Source organism: Triticum aestivum, chromosome 2D (assembly GCF_018294505.1).
Source record: "Triticum aestivum cultivar Chinese Spring chromosome 2D, IWGSC CS RefSeq v2.1, whole genome shotgun sequence".
NCBI lineage: Eukaryota > Viridiplantae > Streptophyta > Magnoliopsida > Poales > Poaceae > Triticum > Triticum aestivum.
Window position 1 is genome coordinate 651,982,128 of NC_057799.1, and position 14,951 is coordinate 651,997,078.

Here is a 14,951-nt window from a genome sequence, read left to right on the forward strand (position 1 = left end):
GTGCAATGCCAAGAAGTCATACGAGTGAAACAAAGAAAAATTACAACTGAATGATAACAAGCAATATGACGCCTCATCCATCGCATATCCTATTATCAGGTTGACATCTAATATGGTCGAGCGAATAAATCCCCAGCAACCATCTCTCATTGTTTGCACCTAGGGGGCATGTACATTAGATCCTCCTTCCGGCGAAGAAAGAATCACATATGGATTAATTTAGTAAGCATTCTCCTGATCCATTGCAGTTACCATCCATAGAGCATAAAGGCACTGACACAGTGGGCCATTCCAAGTGTTACAGTTCGTCGAGCTACCAAACTCATCGTGACAAAGCATAGGGGTCTCAGTTGCCTTGTGCCTAAGCCCGATCAAAAAGGGTCATCTTCTCACCAAGCCATCAGTGCAAGAGAGCCGACGTCCTGGACACGGCGACAACCAGCCAGTACAATCTCACCGACAACTTTCTCACGGTGATCCGCGCCTGTAATGTGTTGCAAATTGCTTCAAAGCTTATTACGTGGGAATACAGATGGATGGTCACGTTCGTTAGCTCCACATGAGATAATTTGTGCCATGCCCACGGCTGTCCCGGGCGACTTGCTACACGTCCTTTTGAGCCATGGCCTTCTTCGCATAGCAGAACTTTCAGGGGAAGAACTGGAGCGTGTAATAGTAGCTGGTGGCTGAGCTGGGAACTCGCCCGCCTCAGGTTTAGTGGGCCATACTCGATGGGAGGGACATCTTGCGGTAAGGCATTATTCGGAGGATTGGAGACGGCGAAACGACAAGTATTTGGACCCAAAACTGGATAACAAGGAGTATGTGTTGAAACCATTCACTTCTTTGATTGCGACCCACGGCAACTAGTTTTTGCACTTATTGATCACTCTTCGGCAAGTTGGGGAGAATATATAATCAATGAAGTCCTTATTCCCGTGGATGCCGAAGCAATCATGCAGATCCAGCTATGCGCCACAATTATTGAGAACTTTTGGTCCTGTAACTAGGACACAAAGGTCAGATTTTCTGTACGATCTGCGTACGAGATGATTTTGCAGTTTGTATCTTTAGCCATGAGTTTAGAACCTTAAATGTCAAGGCTCAGTATCTTGCAAAGTATGCTTTATCCCTAGAGTCTGGCTGCTATGTTCGGTTAGGCTGCCGGACGAACTTTTTTTGTCCGATAACGGACATTTTGTTGAATTGGTATATATCAAGTGATACGATCGCATTGAAAGAAAGCCCGAGCTTTGCATAGCTTGATGCACACAGCCAATAAGTCCAACCGACCCAAAAATAAATATCATTTTACAGCTAAAATAATAAATCAGTCCAGCCTATGGTATGGCTGATCCTATTCGGAGATCACACCGCCATCCATGGGGGAGAAAACCTCCCTGACCGTACGCTCCAGCTGTGTAGACGTTATCATAAAAAGGTTCCTATCTTCCGGCCTCTGCACGATAGACTATGTACGGAGCCATTGCGTACATACACGAATAACTCTCAAAAAATAAGTGTAGACATTGAGTCGCCGTAATAAAGCTTTGTGAGATTCTAAAAAAAAGATAGTAGCCAGTGGTTTGGGAGGGTTGCGGGTCCAAAATAGTGGCGGGGAGAATCTTATTCCATCTTCGGGATCGGCCACCGTCTCGTCTTCCTGAGCAGGACACAAACTCTAACAAAACTCAAAGAAACTCTAAAAACAGAGCCCTCCCGCTGGCAAGGCCAGAATGCACTACGCCGTCATGGCCTTAAGGCCACCGGAGACGAGGAGGACTGGCGGTGGCGCCAGCGGAACGCAAAGGAACCCTAAGCTTTTCTTGAGGGAGGAGGCGGCTATTGATGACATTACATGATTTTTTTAGCGATCACATTACATGATTTAAGTTTGAGATTACATACATATAACATCAACAAAGGCCATCTACTAGTTTTTCCAAAGGCGTCTTTTCCAGTCCGTTAATACAAAGGTCTCCATCTTGGTCGCCAAAGTCACCATGTGGGCTCATTCTTGTGCATGTGTGTGCCGCCGAGGTCTTCGTGGGGCTCATTTAGGTTATAGATACGACTGGCAAGAAAACAAAGAAAATCGAATCAACATAGGGGACACAATGATTTTAGCATGGAAAACACCTCCAATGAGCTGGGGAAAAATTATAAGCGCCAGCTAGCGAAACTTCACTATATCCTGAGAGGTTACAGATGTAGAGGATTATCCTATCCTGTGTGGCGGCTTACAGACGATAAATATAGCAGTGTTGACTAGGTCGACATCTATCCACAGAGAGGAGGGTGGTGGGATAACCCACCCACCACCACCCCATGCATCCATGTAACGGGGTGTGAAGTTATGCCCCCACTTCGTCCGCTATGGCCCAAGCCTCCCGTCGACGGACCTCTTCTTTGCTCCATCAGAAGTTAGTCTTTATAGGAATTTCAATCATGATTTAAAGAACTTCCCCTTAAGACAAGTTTCATCTTGTAGCATGGAAGAAAAACGTTCTCCGTGAACAACAAACAAAAACACTTTCAGCGCCAAATACCCAATAGAGCTAAACAGTTAGACCAAACAGCCTGTACCAATAGAGCTAAACAGTTATACCAAATTGCATGGAACCCTCCCATGTCGTGTTACGCTTGCTAATAGACACACAAAAGTTTCGCCCATATGCCCGTCATGCTCAAATGGACCAGAAGACACAAAACACGTCTTGTTTCTGTGTCAGAAGGTGAAGGAGGTTTGGGACAAGCTAGGATTGTATGAGACGATTAATAGAGCTTGTGTTGTCGATCGAGCTGGAGAGGCGGTTCTTGAATTTTTACTACTTATGCCAGATCAAGAATTATCTGTATTGGGTCTCCAGAACACGCGTGAATTGATAGCTATAATAGCTTGGTATTTATGGTGGGATAGACGTAAATTGGTTCATGAAGAAAAGTTTCAAGATGCACAACAAACTTTGATGAGGGCTCGTGTTATAATGGCTAACTATGTTAATTCCCACTCCCATATGGCACCTAGTAAAATAGGGGGATGTACCACTCCCATATGGCAATTGTGATTCAAAAGCTAAGAGTGACAAAAATGAAATAAAATTATTTTGCTTTTGCCACGGAATGACAATTGTGATAATTGTCAAAAGCTAAGAGTGGCAAAAGTGGAATGTCAAAATCTAGAATGGCATAAGAAAAATTGGCAAAATCTAGAGTGGTAAAAACACAATTTTCCCTTTGTTAAACTGAATATTGGTGTTTCTTTTGATCATGATCTACTTAGGAGCACAGCGGGGGCCATTCTCAGAAATGACAAAGTAAGGTTCATTGTAGGCGGAAACTAGAGGATGGAGTGGTGTGTTGATCTACTCACAACAGAAGCATTGGCTTTTAGATTTGGTTTACTACTTGCACAGAGGGTGGAATTGCAATCGCCTTATTATCAACTCTTGACAATATGGAACTAATTGACACAATGAAGAATGGAGGACAATCGGCGGGAGCAGTGGCCGTAGTGTTTGACGATTGCTATTTTATGGCGTTTGATTTTTTATTACTAGGCTTGAACATTGTAATAGGAATGTAAATACTAAATAAGATTGCTCGTGAACTTGCTAGGCTAGCAAAATTTTCCGTGACAAGGTATTGGTTTGAGGAGCCTATGAAGGATAATTGTATCTTCTTTTATTGACGATGTAACCGTTATTTCTCATTGATAGTTTGATGTTTATTTCGAAACAAAACAAACAGCCTGGACCAGCAGCCACCATGTGCAGCCTGACATTTTCTCGTTGGTGCGACCCCACACATGTCTAGTTCGTTGTATTTTGAAAACTGGCCATGGTAGACATGCATCATGAGATAGGATGTGCCTGTCCTCTACCTCCCATGATGGCCACGACTTTGGCAGAGCACGGAGACCTGCAGGACAAGTAAGTTGCATGACGTAGCTCCAAGACCTAGTTTTCTCCTATAGGTCCAGTTTACTCCAGTCTTTCAGACATAATACGGATCTGGATTTTGTTAATCCAAAAACCGGGCTTGTCTTGAGCCTCCGTTTTTCCATCTAATTGCGTTCATTCTGGCGTTGTATGAAAAAGAAAGTCTACTGTGTTAGTTGGTTCATCTTTGATTACTTATGATTTAAATTAATTTAATTGCCTTCTCTTCTTTTGGATGTTGCATTAAGGACAGTATAACCGAGCCTAAAGCGAGGCCTCTCAGCGATTTGCATTTTCGGCAGTCCGTTTCGACGATCTGAACGTTTCTGTCCGTCAGATCGACTTCTAATCGCGAACTGGGCCAGCTGTCCTAGAGGCTGCTATTCTGGAAGCCGAAACCGTGGTCTGTGGTTATATGGGCCCTCTACCTCCCAAAGCCCATTCTCTCAGCCTCGCTCAGCCCCCTCGTTAGTTTTCCAGCCCATTCTCACCCTCTCCCATTCCCTCATCCCCTCGTCCAATCCAATCGACCTGGGCGAACAGCCCTACCGACAGGCGACAGCGCCGCCGCCGGCGAATCCCTTCATCCTCTGCCTCGATCGCTCCCTTTATCCTCTGCCTCGATCGCTCCCTCCCATGTTGCCTCCTTGTCCCGCTGTTCTATGTCAGCCGACGGTGAGTCCTCAGGCTATCACGGGAATACCAATATGGAAGTTATATCACGCAGGGTTGTGATCTAAAAACAAGTCAAGGCTATACTGTTGGAACCCTTTAATCGTTCTTCTTTTGTTTCAAGAGTAAGCTGGTGGGATTATAAATTCTGGTGATTCTGTGCAGAATTCCTCCAGCGCATGCACACGGGAAAGAGATCACTTGGAGTAGAACTACCCGCGTACAAGAATTGGCAGGAAAGGGGATCGTCACATGCATGAAGTTGTTGCCATGTTGAACTGCGAGGTGTGTAATCAGAAAGTGCTTCTGCCACTATTGGCTATATAATTTCGTTTTGCTCCCAGAAAAAAATTGTTGGAATAATAAACATTTCTTGTTCAACTAGGCCACGGTTCACTCAGTCGCAGATGATGGCGAGGCGACAAAGACGTACAGTGTGCCCAGCTCATCCCGTGTTCGATTGGGCTGGGGCGCTGGAACGAATCTCCTAGCCAAATTTTAGCACGGAGGCGCCCTCCAGAGCACCTTGCCGCTGATAGGACATGGTGAGGCTTCAACGAATCATCCATGGATCCGACGATTTCAAGGTTCGGTCTCCCCTTTATCTCCCCTGCTATTCCTATAAAACAGTTCCACAGAGTTAAGGCGTTAGGTACCACAGATCTTCCATTGATCAGGGTGAATTGTTGATTATGCTTATTATAGGCTTCGAAGGATTAAATATGAGAACATAATTCTCGAAACGGAGGAGGTTCAATTGGTGTTCCTGGAGATGACAAGAAAGATCATTCAAGGGAAGAGGATTCGTTGCGAGAGAGTCGAATGCCGGAACGGACGGTCCTCTCAAAGGGCTCATTGCAGCATCACAAAGACACGGGCAACGGTGCTACTGCTGATGGTAGAGAGGAGATCAACGGCAAGGGAGGCAAGGGAAAAACTGAGGGTGCGAAACAGAGTTTATTCTAGATGTCTTTTTTTGCTGATCAACTCCATCTCAATCCCCATCCATCTTCCTCTAATTTTTCTTTTGTTTCTGTACATGTCAAGTCAAAGAGGGTTTACAACTAGGTATAAAGCTTCACGAGGACTCATCTTCTTGGGATGGAAGATGATCAGTTACTGATAAGTTATAAAATTTCTATATTATGGTGATGGTACCGACTGGGTGTTCTTTCAGATTTACTTCTATCATGTGTAATAAAACACGTTCAGCTTATGTAGATGATGCACAGATACTGCAGTAAAAGTAAATATTACCTGTAAACTGAACTGTTGATTTAGTAATTCTACTTTTGGTCCAGCGATCGATCAATTGTTGAGGCTACACTAAACCAAAAATTGCTTACTGGGGCAGTACTATAGTCTCTTGATTACGCTCTCAAGTAAATATCATGTCTTCCTCTAATTAGAAATTTAGAAAACAATAGGTTAATCAGAAGCTTTCTTACAAAAAGAGTGCTCTTCAGAAGCTACTACATGTATACGCGAACATCACATGCATGTTTTCTTAATTTTCAGGTGCTTGTGAATATCTGCGGAAGTACAGTAGCCTGTAGCTTGTAGGCGTTGAACTAAATACCAACCAAGTAGGAGCGAAAGGAAGATAATATAGGTTTTGATCCGCCAAAAGGTCTATTTATTCTCATTTCAGTTAAGATTTACCTCTAAAACATTGCATGAACTCCTGCGCATATTGGATACTTTATTTATGCACCTTCTTGCATTTTAATTCCATGTAAGTTGTGTACTCTATTTGATAAGTTATTTGTATTTTGGCTACAAATGATTTTATTGGATATACTGTAGACATTTTCCGCAGGGACTGTTGCAGCTTGCTAGACATAGGAAAAGATGGGAGTCAATCCAAGATGACATCAGCAACCAAAGGTGAACATTTATATAAACATTTTGGTTTTCTGATACAGGAATAATCATGTGTTTTTTTCTTTGAAGGTGTGTGATTTTCTTGCAGTGTGGAAATTATTATTATGATAACTCATCAGAGATGGGTACTTACATTATTTTCTTCTTACAAAGAAATTCAAGTTTGAATCTTAGATTTAACAATTATTTTACATGTCATGAAGTGTGTACTGCATCGCTCAGAAAAAGCATAGCTTCCATCCAGCGGCTTTGGCCGAGTTAATCTGTGCATTGATGTTTCACCATTTCCTGAAGTTATATAACTATTGTGGTTTCCTTCAGGTTAATGCGATTACTCAATTAAGTGAAAGTTAATCGTTGCTCCTTGATCAAGGCTATTAATTTATAGATGGGTCTTCGAGTATACTCATAGTAGTCCAGTGACGAGTATAAGTTGAAGCAAGAGTCTATTACATAAAAAACATTTTCATTTGAAAGTAGCCATAAGATAGAAATGGCTATACATATATTATATACATGGAACTAAGATGTATATAGCATACCCAGCTTCGAGAGACTATTATCCTCTTTTTGGTTATACTTACTACTGTCCATTTCAAGACAAAGGAAAACTTCTGCGGAATAACTTTTTCAGACTGTTTTATCATTTTCAATAGCTCATGGTTCAATTATGTTTATCTTTTGTCACCTTATATTTATGGAAATTCCTATCAACCTATTCCCAAAACAGATGGGCGCGGCAACGCGCGCCTTCAATGATCTAGTGTAACTTAAGGCTGGCCAGAGTGAGAGTAACTTAGCTAGTAACATAACGTACCTCAAGGCAATATTGCTTATGTGGCAAGTAGTTAATGAGGAGAGCAATGTTTATAGAGATTCTGTAACTTAACGCGCCCTAAGACTATGAGTCTACATCTAAATAAATGAAGATCTGAATGATATTATACAAATGCATGCTACTAGTCTAAATTACTTCCCACTATGACCACTGTAATTGGCTCGCCTTCTCTTCTTTTGGATGTTGCATGTAACTTAATTGGCTCACCTTCTCTTCTTTTTGATGTTGCATGTCCATTTATGGTATTGTTCTCTCAAATATTAAACATTTTTTAACCACGTATATTGAGAAAACAATCTACATCATTTCCAAAAATAGGCATCTTTGCATGGAGCACCCGACAGAAGCAGGTGAAGCGGGACAAAAGCTTGGAGGAATCAACAGCATCATATTGTACTGCATTTGTTTGCTAGCAATAATGCTATGTGAATGGTACTAGCTCACTCGCTATCGACATGATTAACATCCATGGTGCCATTTTATGAAAACAAAATCATGCCCTGTTGGGCTAGGGCAAACAGGGCCATTTTATGATTTTGTTTTCAGATAGGGTTCATTTTGCGCTGAAGTTTTAGAGAAGGGTCAAATCTGTCCATTTTCACAGGTTTGTCTGTGAACAAAGATGAAACATCATTCAATGACTGGGGCATGTACTACTGGGAAACTCAGTGAATGAACATTCTCCTATACACGGCCCATCTAGATTCTCAATCTCAAAGTCTATAAAGGTCTCTCGCCTCCATTACAGCATCTACAGCCGGATAAATAAAATCCGGTGCCCTAAACGTCCGCAGAAGCGCACAGGTGCATCCGTGGATAGTGATAGTTGATGATCCACAAGTATATGAGATCGCAACAGTTTTTTAGGGTAGTATATCACCCAAATTTATTGATTTGACACAGTGGAGCGAAAGAAGATTTATAAGCCTTGCCAATTGAGTTGTCGATTCAACCACACCTGAGAAGTCACTTCCTTGTAGCAATTTTATTAGTAGCACAGTAATATGATAGCAGTGGTAACAATAATAGCAATAGTAACAGTAATGATAACAACAGTTTTGTAGTAATTGGAAAAGTAACAGTACTAGTAACTTGAGCATGGAAGAAGAACGTTCTCCCTGAACAACAAACAAAAACAATGTCAGCTCCGAATACCCAATAGATCTAAACAGTTAGACCAAACAGCCTGTACCAATAGAGCTAAACAGTTATACTAAATTGCATGGAACCCTCCTGTGTCGTGTTATGCTTGCTAATATACACACGAAAGTTTCGCCCATATGCCCCTCATGCTCAAATGGACCAGAAGACACAAAACACATCTTATTTATGTGTCAGAAGACGAAGGAGGTTTGGGACAAGTTAGGATTGTATGAGACGATTAATAGAGCTTGTGTTGTCGATCGAGTGGGAGAGGCGGTTCTTGAATTTTTACTACTTATACCAGATCAAGAATTATCTGTATTGGGTCTCCAGAACACGTGTGAATTGATAGCTATAACAGCTTGGTATTTATGGTGGGATAGACGTAAACTAGTTCATGAAGAAAAGTTTCAAGATGCACAATAAACTTCGATGAGGGCTCGTGCTATAATGGCTAACTATGTTAATTCCCACTCCCATAAGGCAGCTAGTAAAATAGGGGGATGGACCAGGCCCCTTCGGGTTTTATTAAACTGAATGTTGATGCTTCTTTTGATCATGATCTGCTTAGGGGCACAGCGGGGGCCATTCTCAGAAATGACAAAGTAAGGTTCATTGCTGGCGGAAAGTGGAGGATGGAGTGGTGTGTTGAAATTTTTGTTCATGTACTAAAAAATTGTTCGCGCTTGTAATTTGTTTGGCATTTTCAGAATTGTTCTCCATTTCGAAATTTGTTCTAAAAATTCAGAATATATTCGTGATTTTAATTTTTTTCACAAATTGGAAAAATAATCAAGTTTACAAAAAAGTTCGAAAATTCACCTTTTAATTTTTTTAAAACCCAAAAAAGTATTTCAAAAAAAGTCCCCGTTTCCAAAATTTGTTCATAAATTCAAAAAGTGTTAACATGGTTAAATTTGGTTCACGAATTATAAAATGTTTGGAAATTAAAAAAATATTCTTGTTCACAAATTCAAAAAATATTTTCCTTTCCAAAAAAAATTCACATATTCAAAAAATATTAATGTTTCAAAATTGGTTTACATATTCAAAAAATATTGTCATGTTTTATTTTTGTTCACAAATTATAAAATGTCTGCGGATTTCAAAAACTGTTCTGGTTTTCAAAATTTGTCACATATTCAAAAAATGCTACAGTTTTCAAAATTTGTGCACATAGTCGAAAAATGTTCATAGTTTTAAAATTAATTCACAAATTAAAAAAGAATCTCGAGTTTTGTAAAAAAAATAGTTTGTAATTGTGAAAAAGTTCATGTTTTAAATTTTGATATTGTTTTTCAAAAAAATGCTTTGCATTTACAAGAAGTGGTTCATAATTTCGAAAATGTTCTCATATTCAATTAATTTTCCTTTTTTTGCTTCCCAAATAACGTTTGCGTTCCTAAAAGTTTTTCCTTTTCCAAAATCACGTTTGAATTTTCTTAATTTTTTTACTCTGCCGCTTATAATAGATCATATGTATCTGGCTGCCCATTCTAGACAGAGAACCTTAGTTCGTACAGTGGTTATGGATGTGGGTCTCTTGAGTGAGGTCATGTGTTTGATCCTTCGCCAACATGTTTTCTGGAATTTCGTGATCTGGTTTTAGTTTTTGCTGCCATCGTTAATTTCTTTTATGTTTGCGCTGCAGATCTTTATGCAACAGGTCGTATATCGCAATGGCTAGTGCATGGCGAGCCTTTGAAAAAGGTCGCTGGTTCAATTCCCCAGGGTTTCTTTCTGTGCGAAACCACGACTGCTTGCCGCAGTAAGCGGCGTATAAGAGCTCCCGTTTAGTGATACGCTGGGGAACCAGCCAACGCGGATCCCCCCTTCACTTGACACGCTTTGGTTGTCTAAAAAAAAGACTTGACACGCTTTTGGACGAGCAATATGCGGGACGGGCCCCCCAGTTCCTCCCTTTCCCCTGTATTTTCTTTTTCTCTTCCTTTTTTTCTTGCTTTTTTCACTTAACTTTTTTCAAAATCGCCAATTCAAATTGCTAAAAAAGTTCTGACTTTTGAAAAATGTTTAAAATGCAATAAATGTCTATGATCTTTAAATATGTTCCTCATTTCAAAAAATGTTCATGAATTTGAAATTTTTCATGATTTCAAGACAATTTCAACTATTCAAGAAATGTTTGGCAACACCAAAATATGTTCATGTATTTGAAAAATGGTCTCAAATATCATAAATATACCCATAATTTCTTCAAAAAATGTTCACAAATTTAATTTTCTTTTTTGATTTTTCTTTTTATGTTTTTTAGAAAAACAAATTTCGAAAATTTTCAGCAATTTCAAAAATGTTGTCGAATTCAAAAAAAATTCACGAATGTGTATATAAGAAATAAAAAAAGTGAAGCCGCAAAGAATTAATTTGACAACGCAGAAAAATTTAACTTAAGAAGGAAAATGAAAATTGAAGAAAAAACAGAAGAAAATGCCCAAAACAAAGAGAACACCTAAGTGCAATGGGGGCACGTGTATATCGAGTGACCTAAGTGCCAAATAGGAGCCACACAAGTGCAGTGACTCCCTATCTTACGGGGCAATCATTTTTAGATTTAGGGCGAGTAGGCTGAATATAGTGCAAATGTGCACCCCCAAGAGCTAGCGAGGCTAAATAAACCGGCTCATTTCAATGAATTTTTCATGTCTTTCTACCACCACTGTCTAACTTTTTTCTTCATTGTTTCTTTCTATCAGTTTTCTTCTAAGTTTCTTTTGTTCTTTCATTTTCCTTTCCCCTTTTTTATTTTTTATTCTCATTTTCCCATTCTTTCCACATTTGTGACATTTTTTCAATTTTGAAACATTTTTTATCCATGAATGTTTTGAAATTTAGAATATTTTTAATATTGAAAAGTTGAATTCATGAATATATTTTAATGCAGTTTTTTATTTTCATGAACATTTTATGTTTTTATGAACATATTCCAATTCATGAACATTTTTTAATTCAGAATATCTTTTAATATTTTTTGAATTTGTGATTTAAAAAATTGGAACATTTAAAATTCATGGATTATTGATGAAATCCACGAATTAGCTTTTAAAAATTCGACCAACTTCAATCAAGTAAATATGGCATACGCCCACCTGTGCTGCCCACCAGCGCCGCCCCCTAGGCGACTAGCCTCTGGCGTCCCGATCCCCTCATTACTTCTTCTTTAGACCACATAGCCTCTAGCTTGCCAATCGCGGGATGGCGGGGCAAGTTCTGGCTGCGAAGTACCTCATTACAATGGGGTGAGCTTGAGTCGGTGCTATGCGGGCAACCTCTGGAGCTCGAGATGACGCGACCAATCTCATGATGAAGAAAGGGGTCTGGAGGCATGGAGGGGCTCATGACGGCGGGTGAGCTCAGGCCAACACCAAGGAGGCCGAGGTTGTGGGAATGTTGGGGAATCACCGACGGCACCTCCTCTCACACTTCATGCCGCAAAGGCCACATTGGCCGCCTCCATCATAGGGTCGGGTGTCCCATCCCCTTGTTGCTTTTGTCCTTCCCTCATAGGGACCGTGTTGGGTCAACCTTCTAATAGTCCTCCCTTTTCCTGGTCTTGATCGACCTTCTTTGTGGGTCCAGAAGTGAAGCAGCTGGTTGTCGTTGGGCCGGGTGGTGGAGTCTGGTGCGATAGGTCAGGTGGGATAATAATGGGATTCAAGGGATTTAAAAATTCCTCATTGAGGTTGCCAGAATCTACAGAACAGCTATGGTGGTTAAGATTACCGGACTTGAGGAAGGAGAGGGTGACATGGTGTGGATGATGAACTTGGGCAGTGGTACAGAGGGAGATCTCATTCAAGGAGGTGGTACAGGCACCGGAAATTTGGAAGAAAACAGGGCGAAGGAAGGCATGGCCTAGCACCCCTACGTCGCGACACCACAGGCGATGGCATGCCCATCCTAGAGCCTGGCGAAGATGGCCGCGAGCGCTTTGTCCTGGAGAGCCAGGAACAGCGGGGCGGAGCAGGGAGTGCGTTGTCCTGGTTGTTGCGACGCCCCGCATCATGTCGCATCGAGCAAGCCCACCGTCGCCTACTTGGAATTTTGGTCACGATGAATGAGAATGGAGAGAGAGGCAGACACTTTTAGTATGACATGTGGGACAAGAAACATTGTTTTGCTGGTTGGATGCCATGTTAATATTGAATAGTCCAATAAAATGCCACGTCGCACAAAGCCACCCTCTAAACCTCTCATGGGGGTAATTTAAACCGTATCGATAGTTTCAGGGTGTAGTCTAATCTGTTTCATAGTTGAGGCTTGTAGATTAAACTAGGGCAAGAGTTTAGGATTAAAATATGCATTTCTCTCTATATAATCTTACCTCCACTCCGAAATGTAAGGTGTATTAGTATTTTCAAAAGTTAAATGTGTCCGTGTTTGGCCAAGTTTCTAGAAAAATATATTAATATCTACAATACCAAATTTATACAATTTCATCCATCATGGAATATTTTATCTTCAAGGTATTGCAGATGTTGATGGTTTATTCTATAATGTTGGTCAAACATACTAATGTTTTGATTTCACGGAAATTGATGCACCAGCATGATTTCTTTGTTCGCTTTGGACTTTTAAAAACAAGGGACTTGTAACAAATTATTGCACTTGTAATAATTCCTTTTTAGATAAAAAATTGTTCCCCCGTCCCATTTTAATAAAACGAGACAACACTTGTAACAAATTGCTTTCTTAATAAATTTCAGAATTTTGGTCATTTTGGTTCGAGAACAAGCACATATATAACGCGCGCATAAATATAAGATAGCCACTGGATGCACGTGAACAAGCACACGCATATCACCCAGCTACTTGCGCTTCGGTTTCTTCCTTCTGCACGCAAGAAGGTTAGTTAGCTTGCTTCCTGGTGTTTATACCCTTCCGTCTCCAGGACAGCGTCAAGAACAGCGTGGGTCTTGAGTCTTTACAATGAACTCGACACACCTAGACTTTAGCTCTAAGCAGTTGTGCTGCTCGGCTAATGCCAATGTTGTCGCAACCGTGTTGACGTCGATCTCGCCGGCGAGCCTACCCGCGCAGATCAGCTTGAGCCTGTCCAGACCGTACCTATCGGCGGCTGCCAGCAGATGTTGTGCCATCGTCGTCGCCTCCTCCCCCTGCTGCTGGCTAAAGTTCGGCGCCGTATCGGTGTAGATGAATCGGAGAAGCGCCGTGAACACTGCCGCCTCCATGTCCTTAACTTCAACACGATGTGACCTTTTCTCCATCATTTGCCTGTAGAACTGGGCCAAGAACACAGGGGACCTCGCTGCGAGTACGGCTTTGTGCGCCACGAAAGACTCGCCGGAAACGAGGAATGTGACGTCCACGCCCTTCTCGCTATGCAGGAGCTCGCCAAAGTGCTCGTGCAAGTTGGAGGATGGCACGGCAGGCATCGGGATTTCTTTAACGGGGAACGTTTGCACTGGTAATTCCTGAAGGACGGTGATGGTGCACTGCAGAGTCAGGGCATCGTCGGTGATATAACCCGATGCCTCTAGATCACATCTTTTCACGAGCATCAATTTAGATGAGCGCTCTGAGTCATACATGAACTTCCCTGACACGGTCTTCTGCTCGGATGGAGTGAGAATTCCTTTCGGATCTACCAACCGGCAACCGAGATTTGCCCTCACATAATTATTGGTGCGGGATCGACTTTGGAAGAATAGCTCCAGTGCTACCGACCATTGGAGATCAAGATAGATACAGATTTCCCAATCATACCCGTCGACGTTCCATCTGGATTCGACGGAATAGCTGCTGCTCGAGCCTATGTTATTGGTCGCGCAATATCCTTCGATCTTGAGCAGCTGCACCAAGCGCGCGGCATCGGTGATGCTTGTTGTGGAGACATCTTCCATGGCGACCGAAAGCCGGACGACGTGAGGCTGGTTGTTGCGCTTCTTCTTTGCGCGAGGTCGATCAGACGTTTGTGGAGTGTGCAACTTATATATAGAGGGCTCGACAAGTGTTGACGAGCGAACGGGTGGAGAGAGAGGAGGCATGCGAACAGACAGAGGTTAGAGAGGAGCTCGAAACGAAAAAATTGGCCAGTCAAACGTTTTGCGGCAGGCCAATCATCACACCACCCTCACATGTTTACAAGTAGGATGAAGGGACCATGCATCTCTCCCGTTTTGTTCGCCTAAGTGATTATTTCACCTCTGAAAATACCTAATTAACATCAACAAATCCGCACTTAATTTCTGTGAATAAAGTTCCCCTCAATTCCCATGACTTAATGCAGCGCCAAAACTGCTACCAGAAAACAATTGGGGCATCTCCAACACTGGCCCGTAAATTTATTCTGGCATCCGTTCGTGGGTAGGGAGGTATCAGTCCGCGGACATAGTTGCGGGAGCCGGCCATTCAACATTGGCCGCATACATTTCAAACACAATTCAACTAAACCAGGCGATATTCATATAAACACAACATATTTTCATATAAACCAA

At 41.7% G+C, this 14,951-nt stretch overlaps 1 protein-coding gene and 1 long non-coding RNA gene across 4 annotated transcripts; one reads left to right on the forward strand and one right to left on the reverse strand.

Annotated features, from left to right (window-relative positions):
* The first annotated feature begins 4,405 nt into the window (after positions 1–4,405).
* On the forward strand, positions 4,406–8,024 carry LOC123055400 (uncharacterized). Of its 3 annotated transcripts, none has more exons than XR_006426635.1 (5): positions 4,406–4,616; positions 4,779–4,898; positions 4,999–5,200; positions 5,319–6,500; positions 7,654–8,024. It is a non-coding gene; the product is annotated as an uncharacterized lncRNA (long non-coding RNA). The 3 variants fall into 3 exon arrangements; XR_006426636.1 differs by lacking the exon at positions 7,654–8,024 and adding an exon at positions 6,819–7,074; XR_006426634.1 differs by lacking the exon at positions 7,654–8,024 and having other exon boundaries at positions 5,319–7,074.
* Positions 8,025–13,391: 5,367 nt separating this feature from the next.
* LOC123056193 (BTB/POZ and MATH domain-containing protein 1-like) lies at positions 13,392–14,357 on the reverse strand. Its single transcript, XM_044479888.1, has one exon. The coding sequence runs from the start codon at positions 14,355–14,357 to the stop codon at positions 13,392–13,394; it is 966 nt and encodes a 321-aa protein (XP_044335823.1).
* Between the last annotated feature and the right edge of the window lie 594 nt (positions 14,358–14,951).